The 20,393-nt window shown below is 45.3% G+C and overlaps 2 protein-coding genes across 2 annotated transcripts in view; both read right to left on the reverse strand.

Moving 5' to 3' along the window:
- Window positions 1–9,592, reverse strand: part of ltbp1 (latent transforming growth factor beta binding protein 1) — a 96,290-nt gene extending 86,698 nt beyond the window's left edge. Inside the window, 2 exon segments of the mRNA XM_080507483.1 lie at window positions 3,477–3,547; window positions 8,707–9,592. Of these exon segments, the coding sequence (XP_080363609.1) occupies window positions 3,477–3,547; window positions 8,707–9,083 (448 nt within the window). The 5' untranslated portion in view covers window positions 9,084–9,592.
- A 4,658-nt stretch (window positions 9,593–14,250) lies between these two features.
- The window catches only part of ttc27 (tetratricopeptide repeat domain 27), a 65,040-nt gene continuing 58,897 nt past the window's right edge, over window positions 14,251–20,393 (reverse strand). The window contains exons 17-20 of the mRNA XM_080507489.1: window positions 18,328–18,525; window positions 17,419–17,530; window positions 15,253–15,353; window positions 14,251–14,456 (exon numbers count right to left, since the gene is read on the reverse strand). Of these exons, the coding sequence (XP_080363615.1) occupies window positions 14,331–14,456; window positions 15,253–15,353; window positions 17,419–17,530; window positions 18,328–18,525 (537 nt within the window). The 3' untranslated portion in view covers window positions 14,251–14,330. The remainder of the gene's footprint in view (window positions 14,457–15,252; window positions 15,354–17,418; window positions 17,531–18,327; window positions 18,526–20,393) is intronic.

Raw genomic sequence — 20,393 nt, forward strand, 5'->3', positions numbered from 1 at the left:
ACCGTGGAGCAACGTAGAAGTAGAATTTGTCAGTCGCGATCTTTGTCGGCATGGCAACAGTAACCGTGAAGACACGACGCGGACGTTTTCAGACCTATCGAATTCTGGAAGCCACTTTCAAAGATTTTTCCAGGTTCAGGTTCCAGGTTGGCGCATGAGAAACCCAAGAAAAGTCCCGTTCCACTGCCGGCTGCTTTGATTCAAAAAGGGTTTTGTTATGTTGGTGGGAGTTGGTGTGACCTCCAGCTTCATGATGGTGTTTCTAGCCGTCAGCAGACCTCCAGGGCCGCCGGACCACTGCTTCTGGAGGGTTTTCATGTGAATCCATACCTGTTGTCTAGCGTGCTGCAGTGGACAGCTAGCGTTCGCCCCTCAATGCTTCGGTTCCCAACTTCCAGGAAAGAAGACGGAACAATTCCGCGAAGCTTCAGAGCTATTTTCTCCCGAGATAACCGTGGCGCGCTGACGTCTTGACTTATTTAACAAAAGCAGCATTCTGCCCAGCGACTCAACAATCCACCAACGTTTGGCTTCCCGCAGCAGTCTGGAGGAGCGATCGGAATGTCTCCTGATCGTTTGTCCCCCGAATCAGAGGAGTTCTGTATCAGCGAATCACATGTTGTCAGCTGTGACTGCCAAAGAAAAGAGGCAAACAGAGACACACTGCTCAGCATCAACAAGTCCATGTCCTACATACATCTGTGGTCCTTTCTGCTTCTTCTTTTTTTTTTTCTGCTTTACTGGGGTCAGGAAAGAACACAGGGAACATTCCTGACTGACAGCCATTAATAACACGGGGTTACAAGTTTGACTTTTGCTGCAAAATGTAGGTATACCACAAACAGATGGCCAAATGCTGTAGATGTTGGTTCTTTTTTTGCCTGTTACAGAAGTTGTTGGTTCAAACGCCGGACGCAATGAAACTCTCCGACTTCCAGGTTTATCCTTCAGCGTCAAAAGCAAAGTGTGTGCGAAGAGTTAAAGAGTCAAATAGCGACTTTGCGTGGCGATTGAACAGCCCCGCGACCAAAGTCAAGACCAAACCGGGTCATTCTTCCGGCGTCGCTCGGTTGTAAACAAGCAGCAAAAAGCATGAGAGTAACAGGAGCCACGGTCACACATCATCTCCACCTCAACTCCTCAACTTCACACATTTCAAACTCCCAGAATCAGCTGTTGTGTAAAACAACAAGACGCCGCCACAGCCACGAATGTTCAAATTCCTCTCGACACGTCGGACATTTCAGTCTTCATTGCAAGTCAATCGAATGCCTTTGGCCACATTAAGGGAAACCCCCTTCCCTTCAAGGCATTTCTCCACTCAGAGTGATTCATAGATAGTTTTGGGTTTTTTTTGGAAACTCAAAGTTTATCACCTGCAGCGAGCGGCAGTAGGGAGGCGGTGGATGTTTTACTGAGACTCTCATATCTACCTGCGATCTCACATCTGTCTCCTCGAGCTGCAAGATAAGAGCCTCTTTGAGCGATTGTCCTTTGTTCCACACAACATTAGAAGCAGATCTGTTTTCACGCGCGTCGTTTGGCTAGCGGCGCTGGGAGACGATACAGACGAGGCGGTCGAGACTGTTTTTAATCGAATTGCATCGCACCTGTCAGTTAATGACGGTCACTAGGGTCACGCAGTCCCAGTCCCGACGCAGCGCTTTTATGGGACGTAAAGCAAAAGAGATTAAAGAGATTAGGACCCTAATCCTAGCTGACAGTATAATTTAAAGGTGAGAGCAGCGCGGGATGTTGTAAGATCTATTAAACACAGCCACACTTTCCCCGCACAATGCAATGATCTTAACCTTGAGAAAATCTGTTTACTCCTTAAAAAAAAAAAAAAAACAAGTTGCACGAGCCCGGGGTAAGAATAAGATCTGGCAGATGGTTCTGGGCCAAGAGGTATAATCCATTTCAAACCTGTTTCTCTCTCACTCGGGAGACATGATGAACGCTATAATAACAGTCCCCTCAAGAACCAGCAGCCAGCGATTGAGAAGAAAAAAGAAAAAAGAAAAAAGAAAAAAGAAAAAAGAAAAAAGTGAAAACATGCAGACAGTGGGCCTCTTTCATGGAACACGTGCTGCACGGCTTTAACTCAAGCACACAAACTAACAGCGATCACAGGATTTATCAGCGGATTTGCAGACATGAGAGAAGCCTCACGGAAATCAGACTCGAAGTCCCCGAAACTGCGGCGAAGCAGAAACGTCGGCGGTTCCGTCACGTCCCTTCGGTTCTTGAGTTGAATCGTCAGAGTGGCTTCGCTCCCGAACCCAAACATTATTTGTCTCTCGGTGTCGACGGGACTGAAATTAGGAACTTTCGTAGCACCGCCTGCCATTTATTCATTTACTTATTCTTCATTCTTCAATGTACTTGTTTGTTCTTTGTCTTGTTTGTCTGTTTTTCTTATTCTATTTAGTCACAATAATCCACTTTGTATTTTGCTTCGTGCACAAATTGAAATAAATCATCAACATCTGGTCAGTAAACAGTTGAAGCAACTGATTTGAAAAGGTGTAATAGTCATGTGTGACCAACGAGAGCAGAAACCAGCTGTGACACTATACAAACACACATTTCACACTTGAAGACAGTATTACACAGAGTTTACACATCAGTCAGACAGATAAGGTGGTATAACGACAAAATGGTATAATTCACGTCTTTTTTTTTTCTTGATATCTTTTTAAAAGGAGACGACTAAAAGAGGTTTGAATTTGAGCTCAAAGCATTAGTAATCGGGACAGAAACAAAGTCCCACGAGTAAAGAACTGGAAGAAGGTCGGTTTAGACACGAAAAGAGGCTTTTTGGTCGCCGGGATAGAGACGCCAAACTAAAAACATCCAGCCATGGCGGCAGCGGCATCATGGCGTCACGACGGGTCTCAGAACAGGCGCCGAAGAGCTCGTTAATGTAAAAAAAAAAATCAAGTGTGATGAGCAGAATAACGACGATTCCAGTTGAATAATCTGATATTGCTTGCATGTGAATGACAGCTGACTTCTGAGTCAAACAATTTCACAAAGTGTGTCTAGTTTCTGGACGGCAGGTGAATATTATACCGGAGGAGAGTCGAGCCAACAGAGAATCAGGCTGTGATTAAAAACCGCTTCATGGGGCTTCACCAGCACTTCCTCACCACTTGTTCAGAGTTTGTTTGACACAATAAGAGCATTAACTTGGTTTCAATCGGCAAATGTTACACCAGATTTCACCAAATCCTACACGTCTGGCTTTTGTGGATGAAATAAAACGAGCAGCGTTGAAAGCAAATCGATCCGCGTGGCTGCGATTGTTAATAGGATCAAAAATGTTTCGCCGTCTGCGATCGCGGCGCTTCGACGGCCTCAGAATGAGGGAATATTCATGAAAAAAATCAGGTCTAAACGTCGTTGACGGGGACCGAATGACGCGAGGCCCGTGCAGGTTAGAAGTACCTGCATGTGGAGGTGGAAAGACTTACGCTTGGTGCAGCGCTGCGATCCTTGAGCTTTACTCCATCCATGACAGCACTGGGCGCCGCAAACATTCACCCTGCGGACAAAAAAACAACAAACAAGGTGAGTTAAAGAGGCTCACTTGACGGGCTGCAGAGCAGAACCCGGGCCGACTCATGAAGTCTTTCTCCTGGACAAACAACCGGACCGTCACGTCGCCTGCGGCCGAGACGACTGACAGTTTTCTACTTGAATCACACGTCGACTTCAGTCTCTTCACACGGCTTAAGAAAATAAAGTTTGTTTGTTTTTTTACGTAATTTTTCTTTTTTCAATTTTTTTAAATTCTCTTTTCTTTAGCACACAGTTAAAAAGACAAACATAATAAATGTGGCTTTTAGTAAATACATTTCTGAGGATATCGTGACAATAGCTACTCTATTTAGATTTTCTTTCTATACTGAAGCTTCTGCAATCAGTAATACTGACAATACTCCCGATGTGGGATTGTTTCAGATATAGTAAACTGGAGTATCTACAAACCTCATTACTAGTTATAGAGTCATTTTATTTTATTTATTTATTATTTTTTTTAACTGTATTTAAGATAGTGCAGATAAATAATACAAAACAGTCAACAATCCCAAAGATCTATCCCATTTCTCATCCTGCTCTTTTATTTATCGTTCAAATGCACCTTATTTTAACTGTTTGACTGTTTGCACTACTTTTTAAATATATTTAAATACTTTTTTAATGCCTTTTTTTACTGGTTGCTAAGCAACGACATTTCGTTGCCAGTTCCTCACTGTGTGATGTACTGCAATGACAATAAAGAAAGTCCTAAAGAAAGTCCAAGATGTGTGGAAATGAACAATACATTCTATATACAAAAGTAATACAAATAAGTGCTACCTCAAATACTATTTACATAATGTGTGTGTGCTTGTATATGAAATACTAAGTGTGACTTGGTTATGTTTATGGAGGAAACGGAAGAGAAAGGAAATAGTTTGTATAAGTAACATAGAAAGGAGCAAAAGAGAAGAAACAAAAAGTGAAATTATCCATTTTGTAGAAATAACGTCATTTCTGTCGGTCTGACATGACGCCACATTTAGAACCCAAAGTTTGCCAAAAGGGAGTTCTCAGGTTTCCCCGTGAATCCGAGGTTACAAACGGGCGCCGTCAGGTTTTATTTGAAGTCTTTAACACCTGCAGTGTTCGAGCGGTTGAGACACGTCTCGCCTTTATCTGAACGTTCCTCCGTCGTTATCGGATTCCTGGAGCACAACCCTCGTCGGGCTCCACCGGCTCCCAGCCGGGGCTTTCGAGACTTTAATGCAGTTCTAGACGCTGCGATTCGGCGGAGCAGCGGTTTGATATGGAGTCTCTGGTGGGAAGACGGTGATTTTTTAAAAATTTAATGTTAAAGCTTTCCACGGGAAGCGACATCCACCGGTAACTCAATACTTAATGCGTTTTCAATGGAAGGACATTCAACTCAGGTTACTTGAATACTAACAACCTCCTACTCTGTGAAGTGCCAACAACAAAAGTTAATTGTTGACAATCCTGAACTGGTGAAAACGACTGGGATTGGGAAACGGGGGGGCGATTCCACCAAGGAACAATTATTTTAAAACGGCTATAATAACAGCTTTGGATTCGTCGTAACGTTTAACTTTCGCTCACCACTTAATTTCTGTATTCAAGAATTTAGTGAGGTACAGTTCAGGTCAAAATTATTTGGCCACCGATGAAATTTCAGTTTTATTAAAAAAAAACAATAATAAAAAAAGAAAATCCTAAGTGATGGTAAACAGATTCACAAAACATTTGTGATGTCATGTTTAAAAAAAAAAAATCAGAGAATTCCTCGAATTTTACGATTTTGTGATTCAAAAATCACAGGAATTGGCGACGGCTGCGTCCACCATTAATATCCAATACCAGTGGTTAAAACCAAAACAATAACCAAATCGATATAATAATCAAGGTGAGCTCAATCATTTTGAAGATGTGTATAGATTAAATAAATGTTTTCCCTTCCATCCTTCCTCTAACAGCCAATCACAGCTCTCAGCAGACTGCGACCACACCTCCTCGCTAAGAGAAAAGTTTCTGTCGACTCAACAAAGCTGCTCTGAGAAACTTCCTGAATCACTTTTAAGTTAAGATTCCCTGCTGGGAATTCTGCGGTGAAGTTCTGACGGGAGCGCCGACGACTAGTTTACGTGTCAGAGCGCGACGGTCAGGGCACCTCGGAGTCTTCTTCATCTTCACACTTCATTCTGACGAGTGCGAACGATGGGAGAATTCCTGTTTGACACTCGACAGGCCGTTGTTGAATCGCTGGCAGATAAAAGTCTGAGCGCGGCGATCCAACATTGCGTTCAGCAGATTTCACAGAATTATACACCGGCCTGTGTTTTGTTTACACGTCTTGGTGTGACGTTAAAAAGTCCAGACATGTGAGTGAATCCTCCTGTTAAAGAATCTTGATCCAAACCAGGCAGAGAATCTGCTTCTTTCCTGTAAACTGGACGAGATGTTGTCTGTGTTGTTGTCTCTGAATGAATACGACGACGACGACGTCCTATTTTTGACAAGCTGACGGCAACAGAATATTCTCTTTTCATGAATTGATTTTATAATTTAGCTACTGTTAAATTATTGGCTGCAGTTTTTATATTTTTCACGATTTTTTAGTTGCTACCTTCATTTGATTAAGCAAAAAAAGTACGATAACTGATGAAAATGTCAAAATGATATTATTATTCTCTGAAACAGGCTTTTCTTAACCAGAATACTGGAAAGGATGTTTTGTTTTTTAAAATAAGAAGAAGTCAAAAAATAATTATGAAGGCGACGTCAAGAAGAAGCACCTATGTTGATATTGAGGAAAACGTCTCCACACTGCCCCCTATGGCTACCAGTGGTACTGCACCATCAGCAAGCTTCCAGGACATGGGGAGAAATACTGTATACATTTTTGTTTTGGTGAAGTTTTTTGCTTTTAAATAACCATAACCTACTGGACGTTTGCTTCGTTCAATACCAACTGATCCTACAACGTGTCCTCGTGACCGGTCCCTCCGAAGAGAGGACACCTGTCCTCGTGGGGCACCTGCTCGGTTATGGGTTGAGACATCGATCCATTAAGAATCTGTCCGAGTTTTAAAGCTGCGACCTCTTTTTTTATTTCCTTCTGTGGAAACGTGAACACGAGTTCAAGACTTCAAACTCCACTTCCTCCACCTGCTGCTGCTGATTAGAGGGCGAAGCAGCGAGGACGAGGAGAAAAGGAGCAACTTCTCCACCATCAAACAAGCAGGAAAGTAAGAAGAGGAGGAGGAGGAGGAGGAGGAGGAGGAGGAGGAGGAGGAGGAAGAGTTAATGAAGACACCTGTCCAGCTCACACTGCAGAACAGCCTGAATCACCTGCAGCTAAAATAGAGAAACTGAGACTCACTGCAGCACATCCGTCAACATTTTCTTCCATTTGCGAGACATGAAGGTTAAAAAAATTAATAAAGAAAGAAATCTACCGTTTTGACGTCAATAAAATGTTCAAAATCGTCAGAATCTGTCAGACTTCCCAACCATCAAACACCCCAAACCTCAAATCCATGCGTGTCTCAAAACACCACTAGTGTGAAGATGTGGAGATCTGAAGTACAAGATATTTCCTTTAAGTGCAGTTTTCAACGTGTCTTTTATTCCAAAAGTCCAAAAATTTAAACGTAAAAAAATTTGTAAAAATGCCGGCATTTTGCAACGGGGCTTTGTTTTTGCCTCCATATCTTAGAAACTCATCCAAGTTTAAAGGTGTTTAGTGGTTGTTACCTTTTTTTTTATTTTGGGGGATTTTACTGAGCTGGATTTGTCTCCATGGTTACATATTTTCTGATGTGCTGCTCGGCTTGACTTCCTGTTTCTGGAAGAACTCCACCAGAACAGATTACAACACCACTTCTGTTTATGTTTCTCGGTGATGGATTTCTTTGTTAGTGTTGAAAAAAAATAGCGGGGGGGGGGGGGATTTTTGGTGAACACTTTTTTTCTTTTTTAAAGGGCAAATTTCACTTTTCAGAGGAGGAAATTAAATAAAAAATTTATGTGCAGGTATTTTTCAATTATCACATTATATCTTTCTTTATAATTACTTGACATCAGACTGGAACTGATGTTCTGCAGGAAGTTGAAGCTGATTTCAATGCGTGATATTGAAAAATATAGAGAATATTTTCACCGGCTGTTATAATAATAATAATAATAATAATAATTTTAACAGGTTTTATATTATGAAGACAATATGATCACGATCGCGATTTGAGAATTGTGGATCAGTGAAGCGGCTCCAGCTCTTCAGAGCGACGACACCTGACGACCGAACGCAACGACCAGGAGGGAGTGAAGACAAAGAGCCGCTTGGTGGGAGAGGAGGAGGTCAGAGGTCAGAGGTCAGAGGTCAGAGGGGTTTGACCTGTACAGCCTGACAGCAAACAAGACCTGGGATGAACAGTCAACTTCACTTAGAGAGAGAGAGAGAGAGAGAGAGAGAGAGAGAGAGACAGAGAGAGAGAGAGAGAGACAGAGACACACACACACACACACACACACACACACACACTGTAGGAGGGAACCACCTGTGCAACATGCAAACTACACAGTGTAACATCGTCACACCCACAACTACTGTTTATATAAATTAAAACGTAATATCTTACTAATTAGGACTGAACCTGCACTGCCAACACTGGTATTCTTTTTTACTATAGTATGTTTATTGTACTTTTATTCTACACTTGCCCCCCCCCCCCCCCATCATAGTTTAATTTCCTTGTATTTCATCTTACTGTATACTTTGCTTCGAACTTATTATACTTTATTATAGTTGTGATTTTTATCTTAGTCCTTTTTATTCTTTTTATTATTACTTTTTACTGTAATTTCTCATTTACATTTCTCCATTGTGAGATCAATAAAGGCTTATCTTATCTTATCTTATCTTATCTTATCTTATCTTATCTTAATGCTCAACTTCTGAAACACAGAATTGCAGCAGTGGAGGTCTCCTGCCAGATGTTTCATTCTTATAAATAACACACAAACTTTAAATGGCATGATGGAGCAAAGAGTGCCTGTTAAATAGAACAAGTCCCCATGAGAGTGAAGTATTTTTGGACATTTTGAAGTAAAAGTCTAACAGAAGCCGTGAGGAGGAGGAGAGTGGTTTCTGGAGCGTCTTACCCGGACAGCTTCATGATCTGCTCCTGCGGGGCCGCGGCGGCCGCCCGGTTCCCCATCCTGCGGGTCCGCACGGGGCCGCCCCCGGTGGCCGCCAGCTCCAGGCTGAAGGTGTGCGGCTGCCCCGCGGGGCCGTGGCGGGACGTGATGGAGCTGAGGCGCAGGGGAGCGTCCGCTCCGGAGGACCCGGGGCCCCCCGGGCCGGACCCGGGCCCCGGCCCGGGCTGCAGCACATAGAGCCTCCTGAAGCCGCCGCGGCTCTGCCGCTCGGCGGACGCGCGGACCGGGACCGGGACCGGGACCGCGCACAGAAGCAAACCGAAAGAAAGTATGACGCGGAACTTGATCCGAACCATGTCCGGACGTCTACCGTGCAGCATGTCCGGAGCTCTGGGGGGGGTGGAGGGGTGTGGGGGGGTACCCTTCAACCGCTCTGGGCTCTACCGCTCACACTTCCTCCAGGAGTTGGAAAACAAAAACAAAAACCCAAAACAAACAAACAAACTCCTCAACATATTCCTGCAACGGCGACTCGGACTGCGGCGGACCGGCCGGTGGAACCTGGAGGCTGGAACCCCCCCTGCTCTCTCTCTCTCTCTCTCTCCCCGGGGTGTCGGGGGGTCAGTGTCCGCCCGAGCGGCTCCGGACGCGGCGGCACTGGGAGCAGCGGGACGGAGAACCGGGAGACTTTCTCCTGGAAGTTTCTCTCTTGGAGGTGAACCGAGAGGAGCGGAGAGCGGAGAGCCGAGAGCCGAGAGCCGAGAGCCGAGAGCCAGCAGCCGGCCTCCAGACGTGACGTCAGGAGGGGGAGCCACACCGGCCACACTCGCTTTCCGGGGGCCCACCGGGGCCAGGACACCCGGACCGGAGCCCGCCGCCGCCTCACCCCCCGGGGTGGGGGGGGGCAGTAGATCGACCACACGCACACACACACACACACACACACACACACACACACACACACACACACACTTAAAAAAAAATAAAAAAATGTCACAGTAAATATGAAGGTCACGGTTTTTATTTCTTGAACCAGCATCTGTCACGTGAGGAACTTCATCCATCCAATATGGGCAGTTTGGCTGGTCAGTGCCTTGCTCAAGGACACTCCCCAGATGGGGAATCGAACCCGCAACGTTTCAGTCACCCCAGAATCCCAGTCTGTTCCAGAGCCACCGGTAGAAACACTCACTGGGGTTCTGAAGAGCTGCAGGATTTCTTTTAATGGTAATTATGATTCACTGGTTCAATCTAAAGCTTTAGAAGCTGCGAACAAACCTGCAATTAAACGTCACGTGTTTCTGATCTTATTCAATTCCGTGTTTCCGTCACAGGTCCAGTCCGGACCCAGAAATACACGTCAAAGTTCACAACGTGCATTAAATCCCTCCGGGGTAAATCGGTCCCCGCAGCGAGGAGCTGCTAGAAAGTCATTTAAAATTCAAAATGTGGGGTTTCCTTGGGGAAATTGCAGATCAGCCTCGAGAGTGCTCTCTGCTGCTCCTGTCCTTTGAGTGGTCAGTTGGTGTAACTGCAAGTAAAGTTTCCCATGAATCCACGAGGGCCGAGAAACAGCACCCCCTGTCGACCACTGCTGGCATTTCATACCAATCCCTCAATTTTATTTAACATTTTTAAATCCTGAAGTTGGCCTTTTTAAAGCTCTGTAAAATTTAATTTAATTTAATTTAATTTAATTTAATTTAATTTAATTTAATTTAATTTGAAATAAATAGTCTTCGTATCAAAACTTCCAGTTGATATTTTGAATGAAAAGGACCAGAAAAGATGATCTACTGTTATTATGTCTGCGCCTTTGTTTCATACAGTTTCTAAGTTAATTTTTATTCATGCTGTTGTAATTTAAGCCAGAACGGAGTTCTGTTAAAGAAATATGTATTTTTTTATTCCACGAAGGTTTATATTTAATTCAGTTAATTTTGGTATTTTTGCAAAAAACAAAACAAAACACATTGCTAAATAATTTGTTTTCAGTGTATTCGTATCATATGCAGTAAAATCATATGATACGATTGTTTGCAAATAATATGCAAATACTGAAATACTGAAACTCAGGTTCAAGTCAGATAGTTAAAAAAAAAATGGTTCCACACAGAAATAAGTGAGGTGGCCCTTATATTTTCTTTCAGGCATGAGGCAACCCTCCTCTACTTTCACAAAGTGACTCACCAAGATCAAATCCTGGCTTGAAACAAACATCTAAAACCTGAATAAGTCCTAAATTGCACATTTTGATTCCTCGGGAAAGCAGCACAATGTTTGAACGTTAAGGTCCTGCTGAGCCTTCATCCCCCCCACCCTTCCTCATGACTTCATCTCCTCCAGTTTTCTTCTTTCTTTCCAGCGTGTGAGATTTCCCACGAACGCCAAACGTTGGCCGGCTGCTTTCCCCTTGCGTTTCCCTCGGCTTCCCTCCAAACCACCTCCGCGGGGTTCAGTTGGGTTGATCGTGGAGACCCGGTGGTCTGACGTCGCGCCGCACCGCTTTGCTCCTTCGTCAAGCTCTTCTTTTGTGACTCATTGCCCTGCTGGACCCACCGACCCACCGAGCGACCCCCCCCGGGTTGAAACCACGCCGCGGCGTCACCGCGCTGTTTAAAAGCCGTTGCCTGTGATCCTCCTGAACGGTGGGAAAGCGTTTGTTCAGCTTTGGTGGCCAAAGGCTGAAACGATCAGTCATCTGGGTAGGAGGCGTCTCAAATCTGTTGATTCCAGTCGGCTGCACTCGTTCATCCATCTATTAATCCACCACTGGGGCTCAGGTGGTGGTGGTGGGGGGGTGTGGAGGGGGGGGGGGGGTGTTTTATTCAAGACATAAACCACAAACAAGCACTCTGCATTCATACCAACATCAAAATTTAAAAAAAAAAATTATATACCACCATCTTTAATGGACTGTCCTCAGACTCCGGGAGCAGCTGGATCGTCTCCTTCCACCGTCCACATCTGTCCACATCTGTCCATTCTGTCTCTCGTTCATCTTTCTTCACGCTGCCATTCAGTCCTTCATTTTCCATGTCGTTCCTTTGATAACCGTCACTAATTTTCTTGGTTCATTTTCCGATCCTTTATTCCCCTCATGTATTAACGCCCCCCCCTCCCCCGCGCCCGCCCCCCCCTTATCCTTTGATTACATGCATTCATCCTTCCATCCTCTCCTCCCCTCAATGCTTCTTATTTCATCTACGCATCTTCCCTTCCTTCTCATCCCTCCCAGCTTTCCTCATTTCATCCCCTCATCCTCCTCCTACCTTTGCTTGTTACAATCATTCCAGCCTCCCTCGCCGCCTCCATTAATCCCCCCACCCCCCCTCCCTCCCCCCATCCTCCATTTCATCTCATCTTCATCCCATTAAGCAATTTAAAACTTCTCCCGTACTCCTCCTCCAACCGTCACGAACTTCCTCCATTCTTTCCACTTATGCTTCTGATAGATTCCTCAATACATCACCCCCCCCCCCCCCCCTCCACCCATCGTCCTCCCTCCACCCACTCATCCCATACGTCAGCCACTCCTCTCTCCTCCTCATCCTTCTTCTGGAATGTCATCACTGCTCATCATTCATGGCCGCCTCATTCCACTTATGTCCCCCTTAATCTCTCCGACTCCGTTTGCTCGTCCTCAGATCAGCCTGATCAGACGACCTCGCCTTCAACCTCTGCGCCATTTATGTCAAATCCTCCCAATATTGATCTCGCTCAATCCAGAAGCTCCCTTCATTGTCGCGTCGTCTTTCTGGAACAAGTTCCTCTGGTGAGTCACAGCCGAATCTTCCTTCTGAATCTGAATGAATGAGAACCAGCTGGTCAAATGATTCTCCTCCAAAGGCTTCAAAGGATTTCATTGTTCGGAATTAACCTTCCGTGACCTGAAGCCGTACCGAAATACACACATACATGGTCTTTATACACTTCAGCGATCTCGACCCCTTGACCTCCGTGCCGTGCTGGGAGCGACACGGAAAACTTTGGGGAGTCTTGTTGTAGATTCCCATTAAAAATCGAATTAATCCACTGGCTCAGAAGAAGGCAGTAAAAATCCACTCTCACATAACATGTTCACCGTTTTCTCAAGTTCACTTCTGAGGTGCCATTTTTAGGAAGGAATAGAAGCTTGGGATAGGAAATGCTCCTTTCCACCGGGTGAAGTTGTCCTCGCTAACCGACATCTCTTGTTTTAATACATTTACGTCACCTTGTGGAGAGTCGAAGTCTCTCTGGACGACGTCTCTGTTCAACAGACCCAAGAACAGCCGTCGGCTTCCACAGACGGATCAGCACAGGACGGAACACAGTTCGTATCCTCGATGCAAAAATGCTCGTTGACTGTTGAATGTTACCCGGATCATGTAATAAGCCAGCAGAGAATCATGTTCTGGGCTGTATCACACTGAGAAAGGCAAAAATTAAACCATTACTGGTTGTTACAAGGTCGCCTACGATTAAAAACGTAGTTTTGATGATTTTCCGGTACATTAAACTTATTCTTACTGTTGCACGCAATTTCTGTGAAGAGAACTTAAAACAGACAAAAAAAAAGAAGCAATAACTGGAGACAAAACAAGCCTGATGTTGCTCAGAAGAATTTTTTTAAAGAAACATTTGACTAGTTGAACCTCCGTCAGTCCAACAGGAAGTCTTCTGAGTGTCGTACCAGGGGTTTAGATCTGAGGAGTTCTCTAAGAACAGCATGTGGGAACGTTTGCTGCTACTGAGACGAGTCATCAGCACTCCGAGTCTGCGACTGTGATAGAATGTGCCGCTGAATGAGTGAATGAGTGACCAACCCCCCGAAACTTCTCATTATTTGCTGCCATTTGTCCTCCATGGCTGCGTTGTGGACTGAACGCTGCCTCACCGGTGTGACGGCCGAGCAGAGGGAGGACTTCAAACCTTCACCTGCGAGTATGAATGGAACCCGGAGGAGCTGCATGTTACTCAATGTCACGGCACTCCGGGATAAGAGCCGTATCATCCATGAACAGCTCTTTCATAAATGGCTTCATGTAGCCTTATCTTCAAACAAGTCCCTTCCAGCCTTATCGGCGGGCCGCTGATAAGACTTTTACCTTGGGAGCAGAGGAAGAGGCTCGCGAGACCAAAACCTGATAGAACGGCCAAATAAAACACCGGCTCCATTATGTGAGGAACAACAAGGGAGATAAAATGCCTGAGCAGCGTCAAGGTCGTTTTCCTGCAGCTGAGGAAGATGGTTGGATCCTCGCTGTGAGGAAACAGGAAGGGAGGGTGTGTGTGTGTGTGTGTGTGTGTGTGTGTGCGCAAGGAAATGATCTCTCAGAGCATCAGAGCGTAGCCTCCTGTGTAGAACAGCGTTTCCAGGCTGGCAGCACACAAAGTGGATGCGACGTGTGAAAAAGGTGGGACTGCGGGTTCCGAGCCGGAGCCGGATTCAGACCCGGAGTCGGGTTCAGATCTGGATGAGGTGAATGTTTGGGTGTCGATGTTTTGCAGAGTGAACAAGACAGAACTCCAGTCAGGGTTTACATTCCTTTATGGAAAGACGAGTAGAAAACCATCAGAGTTACAGGGGGTTAAGACGTTGACGGGGGAGGGGGAGGGGGGGTGGGGGGTGTCCACGGGAGCGATCACTGCGACTGGCCCCGGCGCTCGGCGCTCAGCTCCTGAATCTGGGCGATGAGTCGCTCCAGAGCGTCGACGCCGTCCTGCAGCTCGCCGTGGATCTGCCCAGTGGCCACGTCGGTGTGCGTTTGCTGGAACACAAGAGAGCAGCGACAATGAGGTCGTGATGTCAAGCAGTGTTTTTCAACCACTGTGCCGCGGCACACTGGTGTTTCCATGAAATCTAGTCAGGTGAGTCGTGGGAAATTATCCAATTTAAAATTTTTTTCTAAAAATCATTTGCTCTCACAGCCGACAGTGTGTTGCAGAGTAATTATGTATAAATACTCTTCACCACTAGAGGGCAGCACAGAACTTTGCCGGTGAAATGTAAAGTGACAGACGTCAGTGTGGTTCATCTCCACCTCCTGCTACCATCTTGTATCAAAGTACTGTGTCAGTGACAGTGATGGAGAAGTTTTTGAAAAGGAAGAATGTGAACCAGGATCTCAGCTCTTCATCCATCAGATCCAGGTTTCACACTGAGGGAGGCACTTTTAAAAAAAAGAAATTGGAAAATACTTTTTTCTGTATTTATTTGATTCCTGTTGATGACAATGACTTTATATTGTTAATAGAGGCTACAGTGTTTAAAATTTTAACATTTTCGGGTGGTGGTGTGCCTCTAGATTTTTCCAAACAAAAAAGTGTATCTTGGCTCATAAAGGTTGAAAAACACTGATGTAAAGAACCAAGCGGTCGTTTCTCTCAGCAGGCGAGGGGCTGGAAGCAGACTGAGACGGGCAGGAGGAGATTATTTCTCAGGGGTTCAAGTTCAATGAGAAAGAGAAAGTTTTGCTGATGCTGAAGAAACGGCATTTATAGGAAGACGGCGGTGATTTCACAGATGATGTAATCTACATTCCTTTAGCTGGTAAAGTTCTTCACCTTGGCTTTGGTGGCCAGACTGCGGAGGCTGAGGCGGCTGGACGAGAGCATCTGCAGAGCTTCTGTGGCGTTGCTTTTCTTCTCGCTGCAGCTGATCGTCACTGAGAGACAGAGAAGAAATACAGAAATTAAAGCAAACCAACAAAGTTATAAGTTGGAAAGGCAGATGGAGAACTTGGCCCGATGTACCACCGTCTCCTGCTTGACCTTTGTGTGACGTCGGCGACGACACCTGATCCCACCGCCGTCACAAACTGTCCAGGAAGTACAAGCCGACATACGTCTTGGAAATATTATCGACTCGTTCACTTTTTAACCCGTCAGTGAGCCCGACTGTGTTTTTAAAACGCATTTCCTTCTCCTGCTGCACAAAGACTTGTGGTTATTTCACCCAACTGGTCATTGACCTTTTTCCCCAAAGGTTTACTTGTATATTCTTCCTGCAGCGAGACGAGTCGATTCATTTTGTAGACATTTTAAGATGTCCTACATCGTAACGCTAATTTCTGTTACCCGACAAGGAATTTCCCGTTACGCTTCAGCATGACTTCAGACCATGAACTATCAGCAGATGAGTTTGAAGTCCATCAAACTGGTCTTGCCTCCATGAACCAGTGGGATTCTCCTGTGAGTTTAGGGTGGAGGTTAGCTTCAGCTAACTGGTCCTGTCGACACGGTGGAGGAAAGGCGGCAGCCTCCGGCCTCCGTCCTGCAGACTGACTGCAAAGGTCAGCCTGCGGTGATTTATGGAAGCAGCTCCCTCCTGCACAGCTTTATCTGCCCTTGGCTCTTTCAGCATCTTGTCATGTCTGCGGGTGCAGCATCCAGCCTGCGCTGCGACCGGGGGGGGGGGGGAACGTCTATTCCAGGGTGGAGGTTTTCATATGCAGCCATTCCTACATACAAACTCATTACCTCCAACCCAGATATTCCTTCTTGTGGTTTTCCACCACATTTGAGCAGAAACCAGGTTTTTATTTCACAAGTTCAAATGATCTTAACCACTGAACACCAAACTCAACACGTCCCAGGTGTTCTGAAGAGATCATGAGAATACAAAAGGAACAAACTGACACAGAAATGAGAATAAAATACAAACAAAAAGCTCCAGCCAATGCAAAAAAAAAAAAAAAAAAAGACAGATCTACTTATTGTAATCAAAGAATTATATTTCCGTCCATGTATCTTTAGACTTCAGGGAATCGTATGTGATCCAGATGTCGGACAGCGACCGGTGACCACTGGGGAACCGGTACGAGGACGACCAGTTCAAATTAAAGGTCGAGTCACCAAGTTAACTGCACCACAGGCGATAGACGGCAGTAAAATCGCCTCATTCCATCAAAACACTCGTAAAAACACATCTGAATTTCTTAAAATGGAACTGCTGTTCACAGTCTGAACCCTCCGAGGAATCAGAGACACAATGTGGACACTTCTTGTCCACTGGAAGACAGAAGGAAAGTTCCTGTCCACAGTTCTTGTTAAAAGCATCAATAAATAAAGACTTTTAACATTTGAATTAACAGAGTCGATATTAGAAATGTCAACACAAACCAGAAGGAGACACTTTGTCCAAGCAGGCGACGTTACTTCACCCCTGCAGGTCTTTAGAACCAACAGCCAGAACATCCGGCTCCGGGACTCAGAAACTGCTCCATCCAACAAAAGATCCTCCACTCTTGCACAAACATATAAATCTAAAACTCATCAAACTCTGGAATCCACTTCCAGTCTGAAGTTGTCTGCAAATTGAAAGACTTTTTCCTAAAACCTGATAAAATCCCATCGTGGAAAACCAGCTGTGTCGGCATTAGTCCATCTAAACTGTCCATTGCATCATTGTATAATATTATATAGTATAGTATTCTGTATGAATTATAGGAAACCAGGTGATGGATTTTATTGGTTAATACTAATGTTATATTTGTAATAAGTATTATGATGTTGTGATCTTGCCTGGGGACTACAGATGGAAACTCGCAACGGCTAAATCTGGTACAAAACATCTTTTCTCTAAGATTATTGTTTGTTGTACTTTTTAAAGGATTATTGTCTTTAAAGTATATCTGCTGCTGCTAAAAAAAAAAAAATCCATCGAGCATTCCTAATCAGAAGTGCATTTCGTTCGCTATCTCACAAGACAAACCCGGTGGCTTCTCTTACCTTCCCCCAGTTCCAGCGCTCTCTGGATCACGTCTTTAAAAAGCGCCGGTTCCTTGTCCCAGCCGGCCGCCTGCAGCTGACAGCGATGGGCCTTGGACAGGAAGTGCAGCGCCTGCCAGACACCAGCACACAAATGGTTAATGTATTTCACTTTCATCGTGCTTCTCAACTGCTTGAGCGTCCCCAAAGCGATTTAACACTGTTCATCACATTCACACAGCAACGGGTGCAGGAGCCATTCAAGGTGGTCCGTCGGTCCATTGGGAGCCAATTGTTGTTCAGTTCATGTCCACTTGGACATGTGGATGGACATGTGGACAACCTTCTGACGGTTGCACAAAACTCATTTTACTCAGCTTGACGTATTTCCTGGACTCCAACTTTTTGTTGTTGCTTGGACAGTCATGTGACTTAAAAGGCTGGATTTTGCTTTCTGCACGGAATCCACACAAGAGAACGCATTTATGCTCCCAAACTGCAGGGGGCAGTGCATTGCAAACACACGTCTACCTCAGTACCACACCAGGGAAGAAGAAATGCCAGGCCACCTTGAACCATTTTCTACATAAGCGAGTCCTTCATCTCCACCTCTTCTCTCACTCCAGCCAGAACAGCAGAACGTCTCCACCTGCTTCTGTAAAACTTTCTTTCCTTTCTGCAGAAAACTAAATTTTCTTGTTTAAATGAGTCAACAAAACCGATGTAGTTTCACTTGTAATGTGTGCCGGGGAGCGGAAGTACGACGCCTCCTGAGATGCACAAAGACACGAGATCAAAGGGACGGTGAGCTTTGACTTCGACATCCAGACCAGTTTCTGTGGGAAACATTGCTGGGAAGTTCCACACCACGGCGAACACTCGATCGTGCCGCCGCAGAGGAACCCGGTGGCTGGAGCGCGAAGCACCAACCTTCTCGTTGTCGTCCTGGCTGGAGCCGCGGCCGCCACCGTACAGCTGGCCGTACTGCCACCATATCTCTGCGTCGCTGCTGTGGCGGGAACTGACCCGTCCCAGGAGCTCCTTCAGCTTGGACTGCAGGACCCCGGCCTCCTGTCCGTGGCAGTCGGACAGATTCCCAACGACCGCCCGGACCAGGATCTGGAGGATCTGCGACGAAGACACAGAGAGGACGTCAACACGGCGGGACGTCGTACCTAGAAATGAGTTCATCCAGCCTTTTATCGTCGAATTCAACATCACTTATAAAACGATGGCGGCAGATTCTGTTCCGATGCAAATTCAGGTTTTCAAATTGAGGTTTGATCAGAATGTCACGACAGCTTTTTCAATACGAGTGATTTTAAATGTGCCGTCATCAGCATGTAAACCGCAAACAGAAGAGGGACAATGACGGCGCCCTGTGGCACCCCGAACCAAGCAGCTGAGGTGATAAATGCGAAAGAACCGGATTGTAAATAACCCATGTGACAAATAATGATAATCGTATTCAGAACTATGAACTGGTGAATCAGCAATTAATTTCTTAAGAGCTTTAGTTTGTTTGTTTTTCCAAATTGTGCCTCTGAACAAAACAAACCTCACTAATAAAGCGAAGCTCCTTGAATATTTCAGGGAGTTGCGATTGCGACACGAATCATTTTAAAGTTTCTATTCATCCTGACGGAAAGGTTAATTGCGTTGCTGAAGTTTTTCCAGGATGATTTAAACACTCTTTGCTCTTTACACGCGCGTGCGCGTGCGTGCGTGTGTGTGTGTGTGTGTGTGTGTGTGTGTGTGTGTGTGTGTGTGTAAAGCTGTTTATTTTGACTGTCTGGACTACAAATAACTTATCCTGCTGATAAATGGACTCCCTCTTTTTTGTGACAGATTACTGGAGACAGCGTTCAGTCTCGTCACCGTCGAGTCTTTTCGTCCAGCGGACACACACGTCCCCGTCTCGCTGCAGCAGACGAACATCGAGAGAAACTATGAGCCACAGAGGAGAGTCGACTGACGAACAAGACAAGTAAACCAACACTGATGTCTGGTCTTATCATTTGCGGAATATGGAGCCATTTGGAGTGACATTTCATGTACAGACGTATCCAAACCATTAAAAACATTTTTTGTCAAGCTCTTAGTGGTTGTGCTTCTCTGATGTCGGTATATCAGGGGAGAAGCTGAATAGACACTTTATTCAAAGAATTCAGAATCCTGCTGGATCTAGTGAAGTGTGGAAGACTTTCCAGAAAATAACTGACAGGCCATCTCTCTCTCTCTCTCTCTCTCTCCAGTGTGCCTGTATTAGAGGAGTGAATATTTGCGTGGGGTTGGAAGCCTCTTGCGATTCTCCAGTTCGACCCTGCGAGGCACAAAGCGGAGCCACGTGACCTTCAAGTCCTTTGAACTCTCCGAGACTCCAAAGCCCTTCTGTCACCAAGCTTCTGCCGTTCCACCAGAGAGGAATTCCTGGTGGTGCCCCCCCCCCCCCCTCGCCCCCTCCGCAGCTTCTAAAAACGACCCGATGACATAGTGACAGGAAGCTGAATTCTCATCACAAACTATACATGCAAAGTATAAGATGAAAAGGCATAAGATGAAAAAGGAGTGACAACAGAGATGTTTTTATGATGCTCCCTCCACCGTACTTGTTGCCAGTGACGTCTCAGGGTTGGCCCTTCCAAACCGTCCATTTATGACTTTCTTTTAACTACACTTTTTTTATTTTTTTTCTCAATACAACCCAGTCCAGTTCTAGAAGTGGTCTAAAACTCACATATCTGATATTTTTACAACGAGTCTTGTTGCATTTCTGAATTTGTGACCCTGAAGTGAATCAGGCAGTCCTGCTGGACGATGGATAGATGTGAGGTCTACAGTAACCCCAGAAACAGAAAGAGGCATATTTTATTCAAATTCCAAAAGATTGGCAACTTTTCATTTCACAATATTGGTTGCAAAAAAAAAAAATCATAAACGCAAACTGCAGCTTGATGTTTTCTGATAAGGCACCGCAATCTGATACAGACTGAACT

Source organism: Blennius ocellaris, assembly GCF_963422515.1.
Source record: "Blennius ocellaris genome assembly, chromosome: 13".
NCBI lineage: Eukaryota > Metazoa > Chordata > Actinopteri > Blenniiformes > Blenniidae > Blennius > Blennius ocellaris.